This window comes from Pelodiscus sinensis, chromosome 1 (genome assembly GCF_052426305.1).
Source record: "Pelodiscus sinensis isolate ZL-2025 chromosome 1, ASM5242630v1, whole genome shotgun sequence".
In the NCBI taxonomy this organism is placed as follows: Eukaryota; Metazoa; Chordata; order Testudines; family Trionychidae; genus Pelodiscus; species Pelodiscus sinensis.
Window position 1 is genome coordinate 350,827,175 of NC_143052.1, and position 21,287 is coordinate 350,848,461.

Genomic DNA, 21,287 nt, shown 5'->3' on the forward strand with positions numbered 1-21,287 from the left:
CCACTCCACAGTATGCCTTTGCCTTTCTGCAGTACATGGAATTAATTCATAGGGTCAGATCTGGACTCAATAACATAACATTCAACATTGCCAGGTTTATATGTATAAATTAGATCAGAACAAGGCTCTATTAACTTTTCCTTACCAAATGCTTCCAGCGTTACCCTCTAAACCCCAAGAATCCCTCCAAGTGAAGCTGAAGGGCTTTGCCTGGCCAGTGTTGACTGAATCCAGAGCTTTCAATTGTCCTACAGGCTTCTCCTCATTCTCATAGGAACAGTATCCAATCCCCATGCAAGTATTTGTAGATATTTAGTATGTTAACATACTACAACAGACAGTTACTTCATTTATGTGAGGAACGGAATAGTGTAAAAAATGTGTGATTAGTGGAAACATGAGGGTTTACACTAATATCCAATTGAGTGTGCAAGTTACTTAAACCATGCATGTATAAGAGGCGATGGGATTAAATCCCAATCAACCACTGTTCGACTCTCCTTCCCTATACCTCAGCCTCACTCTTTCCTGAAACACAGACCAGTGGTTCTGTTCTCTGAGGACTTTTTGGAAAGACTTGCACATGTATTGCAAAATTAGTGACTGTGTAACTCTGATGTAAGTGTCATTGCTTGTGATGGATACACTAGATTCATAACCCTAGAAATGTCAGATGTCCCATCATCTCAAATATCAGCACACTTAAGCAGGATGGTCTGGTGATGTTGACTCACTCCTCAAAGCCTATGCTTTCAGCACGGCTAGCTACCTTGAAGATAGCACTGACTTCCTGAGGAAACTACAGACTATCAGTAACCCTCCTGAAAACACCATCTAGGCCACCAGGGATGTAGAAGCTCTTTACACCAACATTCCACTCAATGATGGATTATTAGTTGTCAGGAGCATTACCCCCAATCATTCCACTGCACACCTGGAGACTGAACTCTGTGACTTTGTCCTCACCCAGAATTATTTCCACTTTTGGGAACAATTTATACCTTCAAGTCAATGACACAGGTATGGGCACCTGCATAATCCCACAATATGCCAACATCTTCATGGCTGACTTCAAACAACTTTTCCTCAGCTCTCATCCCCTAGTATCCTTACTCTATTTATGCTACATTGAAGACATCTTCATCATATGGACTCACACCATGAAGTGTATGTAGTGGGTGCTGCTTCTGAACTCATTTACACTGGTATTACACCATTGTGCTCCTGCTGATTTCAGTGATATTACTACTGATTTACACTCAGGGGAGCAAGAATTCACATGAGATCCACCTTTTTGACATTGTAATACAATGAAATGATGGCCACATTACCACTACCCTGTACAGGAAATCTGAACATTGTTCTTACCTACATGCCTCTAGCTTCCATCCAGGACCCATTGCACAATCAATTTATTTATAGCCAAGTCCTAAAATACAACTGGATTTGCTCCAATCTCACAAAGAGAGAAACTCCTACAGGATCTTTCTCAGAAATTCTTAAAACTTAAATATCCACCTGAGGAAGTAAAGAAACATTAACAGAGCCAGATGAGTACCGTGGAATCTGCTTCTTCATGACAAGCCCAACAAGGAAAATAACAGAACACCAGTAGTCATCATTTACAGCCCCCAACTTATCACTGACAGTCTAAAACCTTTCCTGGAAAATGATCCCTCACTCTCACAGATCTTAAGAGACAGGCCAATCCTCACATAGGATACGTCTACACTAGCTCGTTAGTTTGAGTTAGGTAGGCAAACGAGGGCAAGTGGAGTTCCAAATGAAGCCTGGGATTTAGATATCCCAGGCTTCATTTGCATCTTCCCAGGTGCCGCCATTTTTATATCCCCCTTAGTCCGAACTCCGTGCCCGCAGCTACTCGCAGCACGGAGTAGGTAGTTCGAAACAGGATCTCATGTATGCATGATATCAAAGTCTGGCTTGGAATATTTCTGTTATGAGAACAAGTTTTGGCATAAGATTTCATATCTGTACATTAGCACACACATCAGCCCATTTTCCCCTCTGAACTTTTAAAGATGATTTCTCACATCAGAGGGACCTTAGCAGTAGAGCCTGTTTCTTAGCCTTAGAGAGAACTTTGGGTTTGACTTTTAATACTCCTACATCTTTACTAATATAAGAACAAAGATGCTGTGTGATGCATTTCCCACAACCAGATGGGGCTTTTAGTATGCTGGGACAGATAAGGAATGAAGCTAAAAGTGTTGCAGGTGAGGGGGGAAAGTATTACAAAAGCACCCACTTGCTGACTGAATCGGCTTCTTATTTCAAACAAGGTTAAGCAAACAGAGCAGGGGAAGGGATTAGTGGATTGCCAGATTTCTGAGTACCTTGAGTAATATATTGTGGAGCATGGCACCACTTGAGAAATCCTGACATCAGGGTTTTGACATTCAGAGCATTTTTTGAATGTCAGCTTTCTGGCTTAAATAACCTTTAATGAATCATGGGCAGATATAGGGAGGGGTTCCCAAGATAGCTAGCAATAGCTGACCTCCAGCCCATCAATAAGTCACCCGAACAGCCCAGCTGAGTTCTGAGTTTGCTGCCCAGAATATCTGCCAATGGAAATATCTTGTAGCCTTTGCCCTGCACTTCACATTTCAAAGACAGTGAAACCTGCCAACCAACATACCCAATTCCTGATAGAAGGGAGCCGCTGACAACAGAGGTCTTCGCCCTAAAGGTCAAGGAGTAAGCAGAGAGTTTGCACAGGCAGCAGACAGTGTGTGTTCACATAGGGAGATACCGGCATTTATGGAGCATGTTTGTACCTTCCCTTGGGTCCACCTATCCATCAGGGAACCTCAGTTGTTTGGCTTTGTCGGCAGCAGCTTTAACCCTGTCACGTCCGATAGCAAACTGCAAAGGTCAAATCACAGGGGATACAACCTTGCTGTAGGCTCCATTGTTGGAATCCGGGCTTGTCCTCATGGTTCTTATGGTTCCAATTAGATGCATGACTCCCTTGGGGGGTTGCTGAGTGGTAACAAAGATGATATCACAGATGTGATCTTGCTGAATTAAAATACAAAATAATAACAATAAATAATTAATAATAAAAAGGACCAGATTTTGCCTCTGCAGCCTCATTTGTCTGCATTACAAACCCAATGTCCAAGCCGGAGAAGGGGGAAAAATTGTTCTCCTTGGCCTCTGATAGGACAAGAAGCAATGGGCTTAAATTGCAGCTAGGGAGGTTTAGGTTGGATATTGGATATGAGGAAAAACTTCCTGTCAGAGTGGTTAAACACTGGAATAAATTGCCTAGGGCGGTTGTGGACTCTCCATCATATTTAAGATCAGGTTAGACAGACACCTGTCAGGGATGGTCTAGACAGTATTTGGTCCTGCCATGAGGGCAGGGGACTGGACTCGATGACCTCTCGAGGTCCCTTCCAGTCCTAGTATTCTATGATTCTATGATGTAGATGGTGCTTGGTACTGCTGTGAGGGCAGAGAACTGGACTCGATGACCTCTCAAGGTTCCTTCCAGTTCTATGATTCTATGAGATTCCACAAGGCTCCATGTATGGAAATTCCCCTGACATGGTTCCAGGAGGGGAGGTGCCTGCCCTTATCTCCGAAGAATAAAACAGGAGACCCGGGAACCAGGGATCCCCAAAGGTAGGCTCAGGCGTCAGTGATTCACTGGCATCTATGTCCCTCTCCTAGTTTCTCTGTGTCCTCCACTTTTTTAGGACCGTCTCTGGCTCCCTGCTCACACAGGCTCATCAAGGATGTGCTTCTGCAGCCTCTCACAGTATCCACTGCCCACAGGATCGACTGAAGGGATCTGTACAGAGTTGGGAAAAGTAGCCAGAGTGGCTGATGGGCACAGGACCCCAGCCATAGCCTGAGTAGGAGATTTTGCCTCATCCCAAAATACATCCATTGATTATGTCAGTGCAGCCTTACCAAAGAGAGGCAGATGAAAAACTTCCCATTTCTCTGGCACTCTGAGGCAGATGAAGGAGAACAGCATCCAGGCAGCTGAGCTTTCAGAGACAAATGATCCAAAATGGATGAAAAGGAAACATTTTAGTTTGCCACAATTTTCTCTGGGGGAAGGGTGGAACTCTCTGTTGTCCAGCCCAGCTCTAGCTCACAATCATAAGCCTCTGTCGTTGTTGTTACCAGACCACACCCCTAGGTGGCAGCACTCACCCCCATCAGCCTCCCACTCACCAGGCCCCTGGAAAACTCCTAGGCTATGTCTAGACTGCAGGCTTCTTTCGAAAGAGGCTCTTTCGAAAGCATCTTTCGAAAGAGCCTCTTTCGAAAGATCGCGTCTAGACTGCAGGCGGATCTTTCGAAAGAGAAATCCGCTTTTTCGAAAGAGAGCACCCAGCGAGTCTGGATGCTCTCTTTCGAAGACGGCCTCTTTACATTGAAGAACGCCTTCTTTCGAAAGAGGAACTTTCGAAAGAAGGCGTTCTTCCTCGTGAAACGAGGTCTACCGCCATCGAAAGAAAAGCCACGTTCTTTCAAAATAATTTCGAAAGAACGTGGCTTGAGTCTGGACGCAGGGGAAGTTTTTTCAGGAAAAGGCTACTTTTCCCGAAAAAACCCCTGAGTCTGGACACAGCCCTAGGGAGCCCATGTCAGCTCTAAATCCAAGGGATCCTGTAGAACAGGCTTGTCTACAGCAGCCCATCCATCAGTGAAGAAAATTAAAAATATAAGCATAGCCAATGGTCCATCTAGCCCAGCGTCCTGTCTTATGACAGCACCGGGGCAGATACGACTAAAGCTATTTTGACCCTGTCCCCCATATACATCACAGTGGTGTCACTATGTTCGGATACTTCAGAGGGAATGAACAAAACAGGGTAATTCATGAGCAATAAGTATCCTGTAGTCTACTCCCAGCTTCCGAAATTAATGTTTCAGGGACATGGGTTTGCTTCCCTGCCCTTAGTGGCTAATAGCCACAGATGGAACTCTCCTCAAATTGTATCCAATTGGTTTTGATCAATTTTACTTCGGACTTTCACAGTATCCCGGTTCAATGAGCAGCGAGGAGTCCTGTGGCACCTTATAGATTAACTGAAGTGTTGGAGCATAAGCTTTTGTGGGCAAAGACCCACTTCGTCAGATGCATCAGTTCAATGAGTTCCACAGACTCACTGTGCATTGTTCGAAGAAATAGTTTTGTTGGTTTGAAACCTAATACCTCTTAACATTCTGGGGTATCCCTTACTCTTTTCCAAGCAATAAACAAAATCTCCTTATTCATTTTGTCCACAACACTTAGGCTACGTCTACACTGCCGAGTCTTGCACAAGAACATATGCAAATCAGGTGCAGCGATAAATATTGCCACACCTCATTTGCATACTTACTGAGCCACCATTTTGGGCAAGGGGCTTTTGCGCAAGAGCTGTTCTGCCTGAAAATAAGCAGCAGAATGGCTCTTCCACAAGAGGGGGTTTTTGCACAAGAAGAAGCAGTGTAGACTGCTCCTTCTTGAACAAAAAGGCCCCTTGCTCAAAAATGGTGGCTCATTAAGTATGCAGATGAGGCACAGTGATATTCATCGCCACACCCCATTTGCATACGTTCTTGCGCAAGACTCGGCAGTGTAGACGTAGCCTTATGGTTTTATTATGTCTGTCATATCTTGCCTTGATCCTCTCTTTTCCAAGATTAACAGCCCTGGTGTTTTCAATCTCTCTTCAGCCAGACACATTACATTTTGAAATAAGGCATCAATTTTAAAAAGAGAAGGTCCATGTAGCCCAGTATCCTGTCTTCTGACAGTTGCCAATCTCAGGTGCTTCACAGAGAATAAACTGAACAGGTAATCATCAAGTGATCCACCTGCTGTTGCCCAGTTCCTGTCTTCTGTCAAACAGAGGCTAGTGACAGCTTCCCTGCCCATCCTGGCTAATAGCCAATGATGGACCTATCCTCCATGAATTCCTCTAATTCCCTGTTATATTCTTGGCCTTCATAATGTCCTCTGACAAAAAAATTCCACAGGTTGACTGTGTGAAGCAATACTTTATTTTGTTTTAATCCTTCTGTCTATTCATTTCCTTTGTTGAGATATAGTTCATTAGTTGTGGAAAAGAGTCATTAATGATTCCTTCTCTATTTTTACCACACTAGTCTTGATTTTAAAGCCCTGTATTGCAGCAATCAGATCATATGGCTGTGTGAATTTTTGTGTTGAGTAGATTGCTAATATGGACACAACTAGAAAAAGTTGTTACTCTCAATATTCATATGCACTCAAAACCAGTATTTGCTGCCAAAGGAGAAATGGGATTTTCACAGAGAAACTGAGGGTATGTCTAGATTGCAGGGGGGTTTCAGGACACCGGAGGTATCTCAAAAAAACCTCCACCGCTTCCAGAGAACACGTTTGCTCTTCCGCTTTTTTTTTGTGGAAGAGCAGAAGCACTCATTTGGAAGCCCTGTTGGTACGTCTACACTAGCTCGTTAGTTCGAGCTAGGCAGGCAAATGAGGGCAACCGGGGTTGCAAATGAAGCCCGGGATTTAAATATCCTGGGCTTCCATTTGCATGTTCATGGAATGAGGAGTAAAAGTTAATTCGAGCTAAGGAGTTAGTTCGAACTAACGTTTAACTGCCGCATCTAGCTGTGGGCAGTTAGTTCGGACTAAGAGGGATTTAAAAATGGCGGCGCCCGGGAACATGCAAATGGAAGCCCAGGATATTTAAATCCCGGGCTTCATTTGCAACTCCGGTTGCCCTCATTTGCCTACCTAGCTCGAACTAACGAGCTAGTGTAGACATACCCTCTCTTCCTCATTCCACAATCTTCTGAAAGAGGGTTTTTTTCCCCGAAATTTGGCCTAGCGTAAACAGGCCAAATTTCAGAAAACCCTCTTCCCCCAAAAAGGCAGAAAAAGGTATGCAAAATGAAAAAAAGGTGTAGTCTAGACATAACCAGAGATATATAGTCTCTTTTCCCTCAAAACCAGATCCCTCTTTGTCATTGGGGGACTATCACAATTGCCCCACTGTTGGGGCGGGGTATATCACTTCATCTGTGCTAAATGATTATTACTAGACAGGTCCGAAAGGACACCTCATTCTCATCCCTTCCAGAGCTTGTGACCAGAGAAACACAGTCACTGATAGTTTTCTTAAAACAAGTAGGTTTATTAATAACAAGCACAAAGCATTAGAGTAAATGGTTGTAAATAGCAACTGTTGCCTATCTCACCTATGACAATAAGCTAAGTTAGGCAGGCCTTGATCAGGCTATACAGAAACAGAACAGGCCCAGTTTACTTTCTTTTAGGAAAACAAAGAGCCCTTGGGACCCATCTTAGTTTCCCCGTGTTTCTGAGAGCATCTTCCCGTCTGTTTGCCCCTTTCCCATGGTAGCAACCTTTATTGAAACATGTGTGAACCTTGACCCGCTCACAGTAGGGCTCAGCCATGTCCCTCTAGTGAACCATGGTGTGTAGCTGACCTTTGCCCTCAAACAGCTTGCCCCCTGCCAGACTATCTAAGATACATCCCCTGTGGCCACTGCTCTGTTGCTAGTCAGTTAGACTCTTTAGAATATTCCCTTTAAAAACTTTCAGAGCAAGTTCCTTCCAATTAAGTTCCATATTGTCATGGAAAGGAGTTTGAGGAGCTTTGCGAGGCATTCAATTTATTGAATTACTCTGTACCGACTGGATCTACTAAGTGCATCACAAGCTTTGGTCCGGTCCAAGAAGGCAATAAGAAGTGGTTTCCCTTTTTCTCTACTTTTCCCCTGGGGTGTTTGAAATATTTGATTCAGTTTCTTTGAGCGAGGCATTCAAAAATGCAGAAGGTGATGTTTTTCTTCATACACGATCAGATGAGAAACTGTTCTACCTTTCTGCACTGATAACAGAGACCAAAGTGCAAGTGGTTGCTCTCAGAAAATCCCTTTATGCTGACTTTGCTGCTCTTGTGACGAGGAGTCCTGTGGCACCTTATAGACTAATTGAAGTGTAGGAGCATAAGCTTTCGTGGGCAAAGACCCACTTCATCAGATGCATGTCACGAAGTGGGTCTTTGCCCACGAAAGGTTATGCTCCTACACTTCAGTTAGTCTATAAGGTGCCACAGGACTCCTCGTCACTTTTGCAGATTCAGACTAACACGGCTACCCCTCTGATATTTGCTGCTCTTGTCTCTCATAGTGAAGCTCAGCTACAAGAGCTCGTAAATATCCTCTAGGAGGCATGTAGAAAGTTCTCACTCACCGTAAGTGTGAAGAAGACAGTATTCATGAGGCAAGGCACAGAATGCCAGCCTCTCATTACACTCCACAATACCAATCTCCACACAGTGGGCTCTTTTTGTTACCTGGGAGCTACTATTCACAAGAACTTGTCATTGGATGAGCTGTTAGACATGCCAATTGGGAAGGCAGCCACCAATCTTGGTTACCTCACCAAGGGTGTGTCTAGACTACGGACAAAACTATACCTGCGTCTACACTACTGCCAAGTTCTGTCGACATAACGTCAACAGAACTCGGCAGTTTTGTTGATGGTGGTAAACCTCATTCTACGAGGAATAACGCCTTTTGTCCACAAAGTTCTGTCGACAGAAGGTGTTATTGCATCTACACTGTCCTTTGCGTCTACACTCTCATGTCAACAAAGCATCTTGCTTTGTCAACAGAACTGAATGTAGTGTAGATGCTCTTTGTTGACAGAAGCTTTGTCAACAGTATCTGTCGACAAAGCCTCTGTCAACAAAAGCCTGTAGTCCAGACGTACCCCAAGTGAGCATGGAAGATCAAGAAGCTTATGATGAAGACTAACATCTTGACTTTTGTAGTGAGACGTCACAGTCAGCATCCTCTTTTCCAGCAGTGAGACATGGACATCATATAGCAGGAAGGAAACGATATTCAGTAGCCTTCATCACTTGTGCAGGAGATCCATTCTAGCTATGTCCTGTGAAGACATTAACCAAGGAGTACTAAGGAGGGCACAAGTCTCCTTCCTGACAGCACAAACATCTTCATTTCTTAGAGGGGGCATTTGCTTCGGCTCTAGCAGAGTCATTCCTCCCTCCCTGCCCCATGCTGCAGGAAGTGTTTATGGCAAGAAACAAGTTACAGGTTTAACAATACCACTCACCTCCTGCAAAATGCTTTAGAGTTAGGGAAAACAGTCTGCTTTAAGATCCTGGACTGAGTGTATACCAATTTGTGCAGAACACATGGCCCTTTGAAAAGCACTGTCCTTATCTCTTGCCATTACGACCAGAGCTCTAATTTGTATCCGCCTCCACACCCATCTCCACGGATATAGAGATTTTCACAGATTTGCAGGGCTCTAATTATGGAGTCTGTGCCAATCAAGATGGAACGTATTGGAGCAGATTCTTCTAAATCAACCACAACCAGTTCCACGTGCTTCTGGGCATAGGGTGCTAAATCTGACAAGCAAAAATGACCCAGACACAACTCACTCCTATCTCCACGCTTGGGTCTCTTAAAGACCTGCCTATTCGGAATATGGGTCACATGTGCAATGACTCACTCCAGCTTCAAATACTGAAAACCAGAGCCCCCCTTATGTGGTCATAGGAATTTAGTTTTCCCATGATGCAAAGTCTCCTCTTCCCCAGCCCAATCTTCCTCCTTGATTCAGGATGCCCACCGTCTTGCATGCTGGGGTCAGTGTTCATTCAGCCCTGTCACATCTCCTGCTCCTACTTTTCCCCTGAGATCTGACCCCATGCAGTTTCTTCCCCTGTAGCCCTGTTCACCTGCTCCTCCTCTTCCCCTGAGGTCTTGGTTCCCTGCAGGGCCAGAAACTGTCCATTTTAGGAGCTGCCCAGGGAAGCCAGCCTGCGGTGCAGAGCCCCAAACTCTCCACATTCCCATGGGGGTGTGCCTTGGGGGTAAGAAGATGGTCTAGAGGCTGCTCTTGTGCCTGCTAACCTCCATCCAAGGCAGGTGGAGGATCCTGAGTCCCTAGGCTGCTCTTACCATGGCCTAGTTCCAGATTGAAGCCTGGTCAGAGGCCAGAGCTTGGGGGAAGGGGAGGAGCAGGAGGGTCAGAAGCCTCGAGGGGAGCGGAAGAATAGGAAAAGAACATGAAGGTGTCATGGGATGGGACAGAGAGTAGATGGGGTTCCTGCATGAGTCCCACTTTTTCAAAAATGATCACCGTACTCAGAATGGGCTGGGCTGGGAGATGACCTACAAAGGCTTTTTTGAAGTAGAAAAAGAGAATTTCCAACCCTTTTCATTGCTGGGGAAGCACAAATGGAGAGACTGGGGAGGGAATCTGGGCTTGAATCTCCTGCCAGGACTCCTGTGTGTCAGACCTTCCTTTGCACCTTCTACGCTCCCTGCGTGGGTGGGATCAGCAGGTGTGCTATGTGCATAGCCATCAGTGGAGACCTCTATTGGCTTGTCCTGTAGCTCCTGCATTAAGAAAGTCTCTTTCAAGTCTCCGTCACTAGAACCTAGCTGATGGCATAGGGGAAAGGTGAGTGTCTGTGCATCTTGAATAGCTCTTGTCCATAGCGAGTGCTGCTATTTTGGCGCATGCACAACCCAGAGTCCTCAGAAAGGGTCAGGACTGTGATGGCACAAAAGCTCTATAGGTATTTTCATAGTCTGGGCATGAGATCCACAGATGGGACTGAGTCAGGGGAGGTGTCATGGGAAACGAGGAATCCAGAGGTAAGAGCAGCCACCAATAAGGCTTTTTAGAGGCCAACTAATTAGACATCCAGTTTCCACTTTAAACACTACCCGTCCCTTGGGTCCAGCCCATCTGAACCTCTCTCTGCAGAGTGGAGCTCAGTAGATCATGTCATCACAGATGTTGGGGAATGGATGGAAGAAGTGCATGTGATCCATAATTATCATCTCCTTCATCATCGCACCTGGGCCCATGCAATGAGCTGACTCTTTACTTGACGAACATCCTGATGATCCTCACACGTAGCTGCTTGCTTTTCATGCTGTACACAATCGGGTTCATCAGGGGTGGCACCAGCACGTAAATGTATCCAAAGAAAATCTGAAGCAAATGAGATGAGCTATTTCCAAATCTGTGTATCACAGCCAGACTGACCATTGGTATATAGAAGAGCAGGACGGCACAGAGGTGGGACACACAGGTGTTCAGGGCCCTGAGGCTCTCCATGCGGGATGCAATGCTCAGCACTGTTTTGAGAATCATCACATATGAGAGGAGGATGAGCAAAGAGTCCAACCCCACCGTGGAGAGTATTATGAAAAAGCCATAGATATTGTTGACTGTGATGTCCGCAGAAGCCAGCTTCATGACATCATTGTGCATACAGTAGGAATGGGAGACGACATTGACTCGCCAGTATTGGAAGCGTTTCAGGAGAAAGGGGAATGGGAATTGTAAAGCCACCCCTCTTATCACACACACCAGTCCCATCTTGGCTATTCGCAGTGGGGTTAAGATGGACGCATATCTCAGTGGGTCACGGATTGCAATGAAGCGGTCAAAGGCCATAGACACGAGCACAGAGGATTCAGTGTATGAAAACGAGTGGATGAAGAACACCTGGGCAAAGCAGGCATCAAGGCTGATCTCTCTAGAGTTAAACAGAAATATGCCCAGTGTTGTCGGCATGGTGGTCATTGATAAGCCAAGGTCTGTGATAGCCAACATAGAAAGGAAAATGTACATGGGCTCATGGAGGCTTGGATCTGTTTTTATGATGAACAGAATACCTGTATTTCCTATTATCACAATGGCATAAACAAGGCACAAGGGAATGGAGATCCAGAGGTAGACATCTTCATGGCCCACTATCCCAGTGAGAAGGAACACTGCAGTAGTGGATTTGGTGTCATTGACAGCTAACATGATGCACTGGATAGATGCAAGGAGTTTTGAATTTTCCTTCCTGAGTGGAAAAAGAGTAGAAGACTTGACATTATTTTAGCAGTCATCATTCTACTCTGAGAACATAGAGCATAGTTATGACACGAGAACCCCAGTAGCTCCCAGAAGATGAGCAAAAACATAGTCTTGGATTGACACCTCTTATAGGACATTAAGTGCTGACAGCAATGTTCCCTTCAAACTGCACAGCAACACAGCCCCATGCACAGATCCCTGACCCTTTGACTGGGTGGGTCTGATTAATCAACTGTGGGGCTGTGCTGCCATGCAGTTCAGAAGGAACACTGGCTGTCCAATTGGGTAAAACCTATGGTCCATATAGCCCAGTTTCCAGTGGCTTGTATTAGAACCTCCAGATGAAGTGGAGGAAATCCTGAAATAGGCAGCTATGTGATACCTCATCCCAGGAAAGCTCCACCCCACCCGAGAACCAGAAATTAGACCTATTTTAGGGTGCAATTCACAACAATTTATAGATTTTCCAGGACTCCTCAGAAAATTCTCATGACTGGAATTTGACTTATTGGCTACCCATATATAAATATCCATCCCCTCCTCGAATCTTGGTAAGCTGTTGACCCCAGTGATACATTGTGGCTCGGATTTCCATGTCCTGCTTGACCACAGTGTGGTTTTTACAGTCTTGACCTTCACAAACCTACAATTTCTAGATCTCCATTTTTGAGTGTGGTCCATTGTATAATACCATGGAAAGTGGATGGGAAGAACTGTCATGGTATTTATGAGTCCTTTTTTAGAGCTGTTTATCATAGATATTCTAATATTTTCTCCAGTCCTGAAATTCCCAGTTATGCCTCTGCCTCTCTTCTGTACATGGGATTAATTCTTAAGGTCAGCTTCTGGACACAGTAACATTACATTCAGCAATGCCAGGTTTATACATGTAAATTTGATCAGAATAAACTTCTATTAACTTGCCCTTATCAAATACTCCCAGTGATACACTGTTACCCTCCAAGAATCCCTCCAACTCAAGCTACTGGGCTTTGCCTGGCCAGTGGTGACTGAAACCAGAGCATTCAATCATCCTAACAGTTTCTCCTCAGTCTATATCTAATCTCCATTCCGGGATTTGTAGGTATCTGGCATGTTAACAAAAAACGAGACAGACGGTTGCTTCAGCTGGGTGAGGAATGGGATAATGTCAGAAATGTGTGAATAGTGCAAACACTAAGTTTGCCCTAATACCCAGCTGAGTGTGAACATTACTTAAAGCAGGCTCGTTTAACAGGTGATGGGATTCAATCACATTCAACAACGGAGAGATTCTCCTTCCCTGCACCCCCCGTCCACTGTTTGCTGAAACACAGACCAGTGGTTCTGTTCTCTGAGGACTTTTTGAAAAGACTTACACAGATATTGCAAAGTGAGTGACTGCGCAACCATGGATGTAAGTGTGCCACTGTCTGAAAAGGATATAGTAGATCCCGAAAATCCCAGGTGTCCAACCATTGCAGACATCGGCACTCTTACAGCAAGATTATCTCTTGATGTTGACTCTTTCATCCGACCCCATGCCTTCAGAACTCCTAGCTGCCTTCCAAAAACCACTTGATCCTGTTAATATATTGTGGCTGGGATATCAAGGAGCAATGGTGTCAAGTTGTGGTGGGAGAGGTCCAGGTTGAATATTAGGAAAAACTATTTCACTAGGAGGATGGTGAAGCACTGGAATGGGTTACCTAGGGAAGTAGTGGAGTCTTCATCCCTAGAGGTGTTTAAGTCTCGGCTTGACAAAGCCCTGCCCAGGTTGATTTAGTTGGAATTGGTCCTGCCTAGAGCAGGGGGCTGGACTTGATGACCTTCTGAGGTCTCTTCCAGTTCTATGATTCTATGATTCTATCGATGTCCTACTTGAGCACTGTGTGATATGCAAATGATAACCCAAACATACCATTTCTAGTTCTCCATTTCTGAGTGTGGCCCATTTTATAAAGCCATAGAAAATGAATCAGGAGAACTGTTATGGTAGCAGCAGGATGATCTGGTTACGTTGACTCTCTCATCAGACCCTGTGCTATCAGCACTCGTAGAGACCTTCCAGACACCGATTTCTTGAGAAAACTACAGATTATCATTAATTCTCTTGAAACACCATCCAGGCCACCGTGGATGTAGAAGCTCTTTGCACCTGCATTCCACATGATGATTGATTACTAGCTGTGAAGAAAAATATCCCTGATGATGCCACAGCACACTTGGTGACTGAGCAACATGACTTTGTCCTTACCCACAACTATTTACAATTTGGGGAATAATTTATATCTTCAAGTCTGTGGCACAGCTATGGGTACCTGCATGGCCCCACAATATGCCAACATCTTTACGACTGACCTAAAACAACATTTCCTCAGCTCTCCTCCCCAGCACTCTTCCTCTACTTACGCTACATTAACAACATCATATGGACACACTAAAAGGAGACATTTAAAGAATTCCACAGGGATTTCCACAACTTCCACAACCGTAGCCTGGTCAAAGCCACACAAAAGATTTACTTCCTTGACACTACATCATTAAATGATGGCCACCTTATACCGAAAACCTACTGACTATTATTTTTGCCTACCTTCCTCTAGCTTGCATGCAGGACACATCATACAATCAATTGTTTAGAGCCAGGCCCTTAGATACATTCAGATTGGCTCCAATCCCACAGACAAAGACAAACACCTACTGGATCTTTCTCAGGCATTCTTAGAACTTAAATACCCACCTCGGCAAGTGAAGAAAAACATTGACAGAGCCAGACAAGTACTCAGAAGCTACCTACATCAAGACAGGGCCAACACCAAAAATAAGCGAACACCACTAGCCATTACCTATGGCACCCCAGATTAAACCCCTCCAACACATCACTGACAATCTCCAACCTATCCTGATAAAAATATCCGTCATTTGCACAGGCCTTGGAAGACAGGCCAGTTATCACCTACAAACAATCCCCTAATCTGAAGTAAATTATTTCCAGCAGCCACACACCACAACTCAAACACTTTCATCCTACAATACACACGTTGCCAACTCTGTCCACATATCTATACAAGTGAAACTATCACAGGACCTAACCACATAAGCCACCACATCAGAGGCTCATACAGCTGCACATCCACTACTGTGATCTAAGTCACCAACTACCAGCAATGCCTCTCTGCCATGTATATTGGCCAAACTGGAGCATCTCTACGACAAAGGATAAATGGACACTTGTCAGATATCAGAAATGATACTACATAAAGCCATGGCTTGAACAAAGACATGAACTGGATGGGCCATTACAAAACTTGTTTTACTTACATTCAACACCCAGTTGACATCAACATCTAAGTTTGGGACACTCAGTTAGCCTCATTAGCACCAACACTACAATTAACAGATACTTTTCCCTCCTCTCCTCTTTTCCTTATAAATTAAAAGAGCCTCCCTTTTCCCTCTAAGGTGCCAGAGGGCTACTTGTTGTTTACTACATGACAGTATCATACAACTGTTGGCTGAACAAAGAGTTCATAGCACAAACACATTGCAGACAGTATTTAGAGTACATCTGCAATATTTTCTAAACCAAAACCCATTAAGCAGCAACGTTACCACTTATCCCTCCTGTAGAGATTCTAACAACTCTGCTGCTGGATTCCAATATGCATGCATGACATCAAAGTTTGGCTGGGAATATTACTATTATGATGACAAAGTTTGGCATATGATTTCACATCTGTACATGAGTGCACACCTGTGAACCCAATTTTCTCTCAGATCTTTCAGAGATAATTTCTCAGGTCAGAGTGAAATCTTAGCATTAGAGTCTGTTTTTTAGCCTGAGATAGAATTTTGGGTTTGGCTTTTAATACTTTCACGTACTTACTAATATGTGTGAAGACCAAAGATGCATTTCCCACACCCAAATGGGGCTTTTAGTACAATGAGATAAGTAAGGAATGGAACTAAAATTGTTGCAGGTGAGGGCACTTTAATGTCTGAACACACACTTGATGACTGTCTCAGCTTCTTGTTTCAAATCAAGGTTCAGCAAAGGACGGGCAGGGAACAATGAATTGCCAGATTTCTGTGTACCTTGAGTAACCCACTATGGAGCATGGCACAACTTCACTCAGGGCAACAGGTTATCAATACTCCGAGATCTGTGTGAGTGCCAGGTGTCTATGTAGCTTAAATAACCCACAGGGGTAAATGCAGGGAGTGCTCCCAAGCTGTCTAGCACTGCCTGCCCTCCAGCCCCATCACTGAGTCACCCCAACAGCCCAGCTGAGTCCTCTGTCACATTTGCCAATGGAAACAACTTGCAGGCTTTGCCCTGCACTTCATATATTACAGACAGTAAAACCTGCCAACGTACCCAATTCCTGCTATAAAGGAGCTGCTGATACCAGAGGTCTTCACCGTAAAGAGTAGGAGTCATCAGAGAGGATGCACGAGCAGCAGGCAGTGTTTGTTCAGACAGGGAGGCAATTGCCTTTATGCAGCATGTTTGTACCTTCCCTTGAGGCCACTTGGCCATCAGGGAACCTCAGCTGCTTGCATTTCTTTGCATCATCTTTAACACCATCACATCAAATAGCAAACTACTTAATCCAGCTCACAAGGGATGCCACTTTGCTAGACTTCATTCTTGGAATGCAGGCATGTCATCACAGTTCCAATGGTTCCGATTAGTCACATGATTCCCTTGGGGGCAGCTGAGTAGTAATGGTGATGCTGTCACAACTCTGATCTTGCTGAATTAAAATACAATATAAGAATAATAATGAATAATAAAAATATAGGACCAAATTTCTCCCTTGCAGCCTTATTTTCCTAGATCGCAAACCCAAGGTGCAGGCCGGGGAAGGGAGATCCTACAAGGCTCCATATACGTATATTTCCCTCAAAACATTGATAGGAGCAGACAACAGGCACAGATCACTCAATAATTATCCTATTTTGTTCATTCCCTCTTAAGTATCCTAACATAATGACACCACTATGATGAATATGAGGGTACGTCTAGACTACAGGGTTTTGTCGACAGAAGTTTTGTCGACAGATACTGTCGACAAAGCTTCTGTCGACAAAGAGCGTCTAGACTACATTCAGTTCTGTTGATAAAGCAAGCTGCTTTGTCGACATAACAATGTGGACGCAAAGGACAGTTTAGATGCAATAATGCCTTCTATTGACAGAACTCTGTCGACAAAAGGAGTTATTCCTCGTAAAATGAGGTTTACCAGCGTCGACAAAACTGCTGAGTTCTGTCAACGTTATGTCAACAGAACTCAGCGGTAGTGTAGATGCAGGTTTAGTTTTGTCAACAAAAGTCCACTTTTGTCGACAAAACCCTGTAGTCTAGACACACCCTGAGAGACAGTCAAAATAGCTTCAGAAGTATCGGCACAAGCACTGTCATAAGACAGGACACTGAGCTAGAAAAGTCATTGGCCATGCTTATGTTCTTAATTTATTGCATGGTGGACGGGCTGCTGCAGACAAGCCTGTTCCAAGGGACCCCTTTTCTTAGAGTTGATACACGCTAGCTAGCAGATGTCCAGGGTCTAGTAAGTGGAAGGTTCATGCGAGGTGAGTGCTGCCACCTAGGGGTGTGGCCCAGTAACACCAATGATAGAGGTTCATGGTTTCAGCTACAGTTGGGCAGGACAACTGAGCGTTCCACCCTCCGCCTAGAAAAACTTGTCACCGAAACAAAAATGTTTCCTTTCCATCCATTTTGGGGGTACATTTTCATGGACATGGGTTGCTTCCCTGTCCTTCGTGGCTAATAGCCACTGATGGAATTCTCTTCAGAATTTATCTATTTTTTTTTTTAATCAATGTGTACTTTTGCCTTGCACAACATCCCCTGGCAATGAATTCCACAGGGTCAGTGTGCATCGTCAGAAGAAATACTTCCTTTGGTTTGTTTGAAATCTGTTGCATATTAGCTTTTTGGGATAACCCTGGATGTTTTTGAAGGGGTAAACAACATTTATTCACTTTCCCCTCACCACTCACGGTTTTATTACCTCTATTGTATCCCACCTTTATCCTCTCTTTTCCTGCTGATCAGTCACAGTCTTTTTAGTTTCTCTATACCTAGATTAGTGGTTCCCAACCTTTTTTATGCAGGAGACCGGCAAACGGATTCATAAACCTTTGGCGGACTGGTAACATTGTATTTGCATATTTACATATTGATATTGCAAATAATAAATATGCAAATACAATGTTACCTCACCACCTACCCCAAACCCAGTCCCTTGCTCCTCAGTGCCTAATGCCCTTTGACGCCATTCCTATGCCCCATGTCCTTTGACCTTTACCCTCAGACTCCTATAGCCTGTGCCAACACTCTCTTGCTCCATGACCCCACCATGCCCTCATCCAACACACTTTTGCCCCCCCTACACCAACAGTCCCCAGAATGAGGCTACCCACTAGGGAGTATGGTGGTCAGTGCTGCATGGAGCTGGCTGGCTGTCAGATTTGGGGGTTAACACAGATTTCGCTGGTTGTCAGATTGGGTGAGACCTGTGGCCCATGTAGTCCTGTATCCAGTGACTAGTACCAGAACCTGAAGATGAAGTAGAGGAAGCCCTGCAGTAGGCAACTATGAAATGACCTGCTCCCAGGAAAGCTCCCCCTCTCCCAAGACTCAGAAATTAGTTTTCTCACACAGACAGAGTGGAGGTGGCGGGTGCTGAGGGGCTGGGGTGCACTCCTGGCTCATCCTTCCCAGTCTGGGGAATTGGGCTGCACATGCCGCACCAGTTTGCATCACACAGGCCCAGGAGGCTGCCTCTGAGCACCCCTGGGCTCCTGCTCACAGGAAGCTGAAGCCTGCCACACTTCAGACACCGGGAGGGGACACCCTCCCACCACAACCCACAGCTAGAAGGAGGCTGGGGACAAGGACGTGCATGCACACAGACTCTGGAATGCCTGCATGCTTGAAGCAGCCCACGCTCCCGGGGACAGCTCTCCCAGGTGTAGGTGTGTCTGCTACACACGCCATCCTGTCCCTCCACACCCTCATCCCTTAGGGTATGTCTACACTACCACCCTAGTTCGAACTCAGGTGGTTAATGTAGGCAACCGAAGTTGCAAATGAAGCCCGGGATTTGAATTTCCTGGGTTTCATTTGCATATTGCCGGGCGCCGCCATTTTTAAATGTCCGCTAGTTTGGACTCCGTGCCCACGGCTCCACCTGGCATGAACTAGGTAGTTCGGATTAGGCTTCCTATTCCGAACTACCGGTACACCTCGTTCCACGGGCTTCATTTGCAACTCCGTTTGCCTACATTAACCACCCTAGTTCGAACTAGGGTGGTAGTGTAGACATACCCTTATATCCCAGCATCCAAGGATACAAGTTCTCTCCCCTTGGGATGCCACCACTGCCTGGACTGCACAGCACTGAGTCAAGCAAAGCCAGACCAAGCCCCTCCCCGTGCCCACTGGATCCCAGTATAGCTGGCAACTTCCCATGCCTGCTTGTCCCTGGGATGTGGGGAGGGGAGAAGCATGCTCCAAGGACATCAGCTTCCTCTGCCCCCGTAACTGTTGGTCTCGGCTCACATATGAGAGCAAGGCTTCAGGGATAGTGTCTTCAGGAATGACTGACTATCTCTTTCTTCTCCCCAGCTGGACCAGCTGTGACAGGGGGGCAGGCAACACCACCCGAGATAGACCAGGGGAGCTGCACACACTGGAGGATCCAGGAAGACCTGATGTGGGAACACATCTCCATACTCCGGGTCCTGCACGACATGCTGGTCCAGAAGGTCCGGGAGGACATGCAGTGGAGGAGAGAGACGTGGATGGAGTTGCTGTAGCAGGACGGAACACGTGCATGACCATGCAGATGCTCCTCACCCACCCAGAGCCAACTCCTGCTGCCTCTCCTGCCCCAGTCCTGGTTCCTGGTCCTGCCCCCACTCCCATGCTTGACCTTGCACTCCCCATGCCAGACCCTGCTCCAGTCCACCTTCCTGCTTCTCCCACTAGTCTCCCCAGACCTCTCCATCCCCATGGTCACTGAATTCCCCACACATGAGGCAGAGAAACTACCTGAGCCATGTGCCACTCACAGCCCCAGCCCTGAGCCTCTCCTCCCCCTTTCAGCTCCCTCTATCCCTTTCTGCTCCCTCCCCCCTCCAAGGTTATCATCCCCACCCCTCCCCCCTCTCCGCTCCCCATTTCCAGGTTCTTTCCCTGGTCCTTCTCCATTGACTTCTAGCCCAAATAAATAACCAAACAGTACTGTTTTTCAAAACAAAACAGTTTTTTAATGGTCTCTGCAGAGGAGAGGGGTGGAGGGGGAAGGGAGGGGTTGTTGGAGGAAAGGCAGAGAGGGGCATGGCACACATCCGTAGTGGGGAGGCCCTTGGGAGAGTGTGAGAGACTCTTTCTTGGGGCCCCCTGGATGCATGCCCCCACCTGATGGACCTGATGGATGGCAGCTGTGCATGGCGGCTCGAAGGTCCTTCCTTCCTGGCTGGCCTCAGCCCTCCAACCTAAAAGGAAGGCCTCCCCCTTCCTCTCAACTGTGTTGCCGAGCACACAACACACGGACACCGCCTGGGGGATGTTCTGCTCCCGCACATCCAGGTAGGTCAGGACACATCTGAACGATGCCTTGAGATACCCAAAGGTGCACTCCACCTGCATGCAGGCCCTGCCCAAGCAGGTATTAAATCAGCCTTTGTTGGGTTCAAGATGTCCAGTATATGGCTTCATTAGCCACGGCATGAGAGGGCAAGTTGTGTGCTTCTTCTTTTCTCCTGAGATCTGACCCCATACCATTTCTTCCCCTGAAGCTCCCTCCCTCTGCCCCTCCTTTTCCCCTGAGGTCCTGGTTCCCTGCAGAGCCAGAAACTGTCCATTTTAGGAGCTGCCCAGGGAAGCCAGCCTGCTGTGCAGAGCCCCAAACTCTCCACATTCCCATGGGGGTGTGCTTTGGGGGAAGAAGATGGGCTAGGAGATGCTCTTGTGCCTGCTAACCTTCATCCAAGGCAGGTGGAGGATCCTGAGTCCCTGGGCAGCTCTTACCATGGCCTAGTTCCAGTTTGAAGCCTGCTCAGAGGGCAGAGCTTGCGGGAAGGTGAGGAGCAGGAGGGCCAGGAAACTTGCGGGTAGAGGATGAGTAGGAAAAGAGAATGAAAGTGACAAGGCAGAGGATAGAGAGTAGATGGGGTTCCTGCCTGGGTCCCACTTTTGCCTTTTTCAAAAATGGTCACCGTACTCAGAATGGGCTGGGCTGGGGGATGACCTAGAAAGGCCTTTGTGAGGGAGAAAAAGAGACTTTCCAACCCTTTTCATTGCTGGGGAAGCACAAATGGACACACTGGGCAGGGAATCTGGGCTTGAGTCTCCTGC

The 21,287-nt window shown here is 46.1% G+C and overlaps 1 protein-coding gene and 1 long non-coding RNA gene across 2 annotated transcripts; one reads left to right on the plus strand and one right to left on the minus strand.

Moving 5' to 3' along the window:
* Positions 1-3,544: 3,544 nt before the first annotated feature.
* LOC142827238 (uncharacterized) lies at positions 3,545-20,171 on the plus strand. The gene is made up of 2 exons (XR_012901835.2): positions 3,545-3,654; positions 19,554-20,171. It is a non-coding gene; the product is annotated as an uncharacterized LOC142827238 (long non-coding RNA).
* LOC102461668 (olfactory receptor 51G2-like) lies at positions 10,925-11,860 on the minus strand. Its single transcript, XM_006132545.4, has one exon. It carries the CDS (start codon positions 11,858-11,860, stop codon positions 10,925-10,927), a length of 936 nt encoding a protein of 311 aa, XP_006132607.4.
* Positions 20,172-21,287: the final 1,116 nt, after the last annotated feature.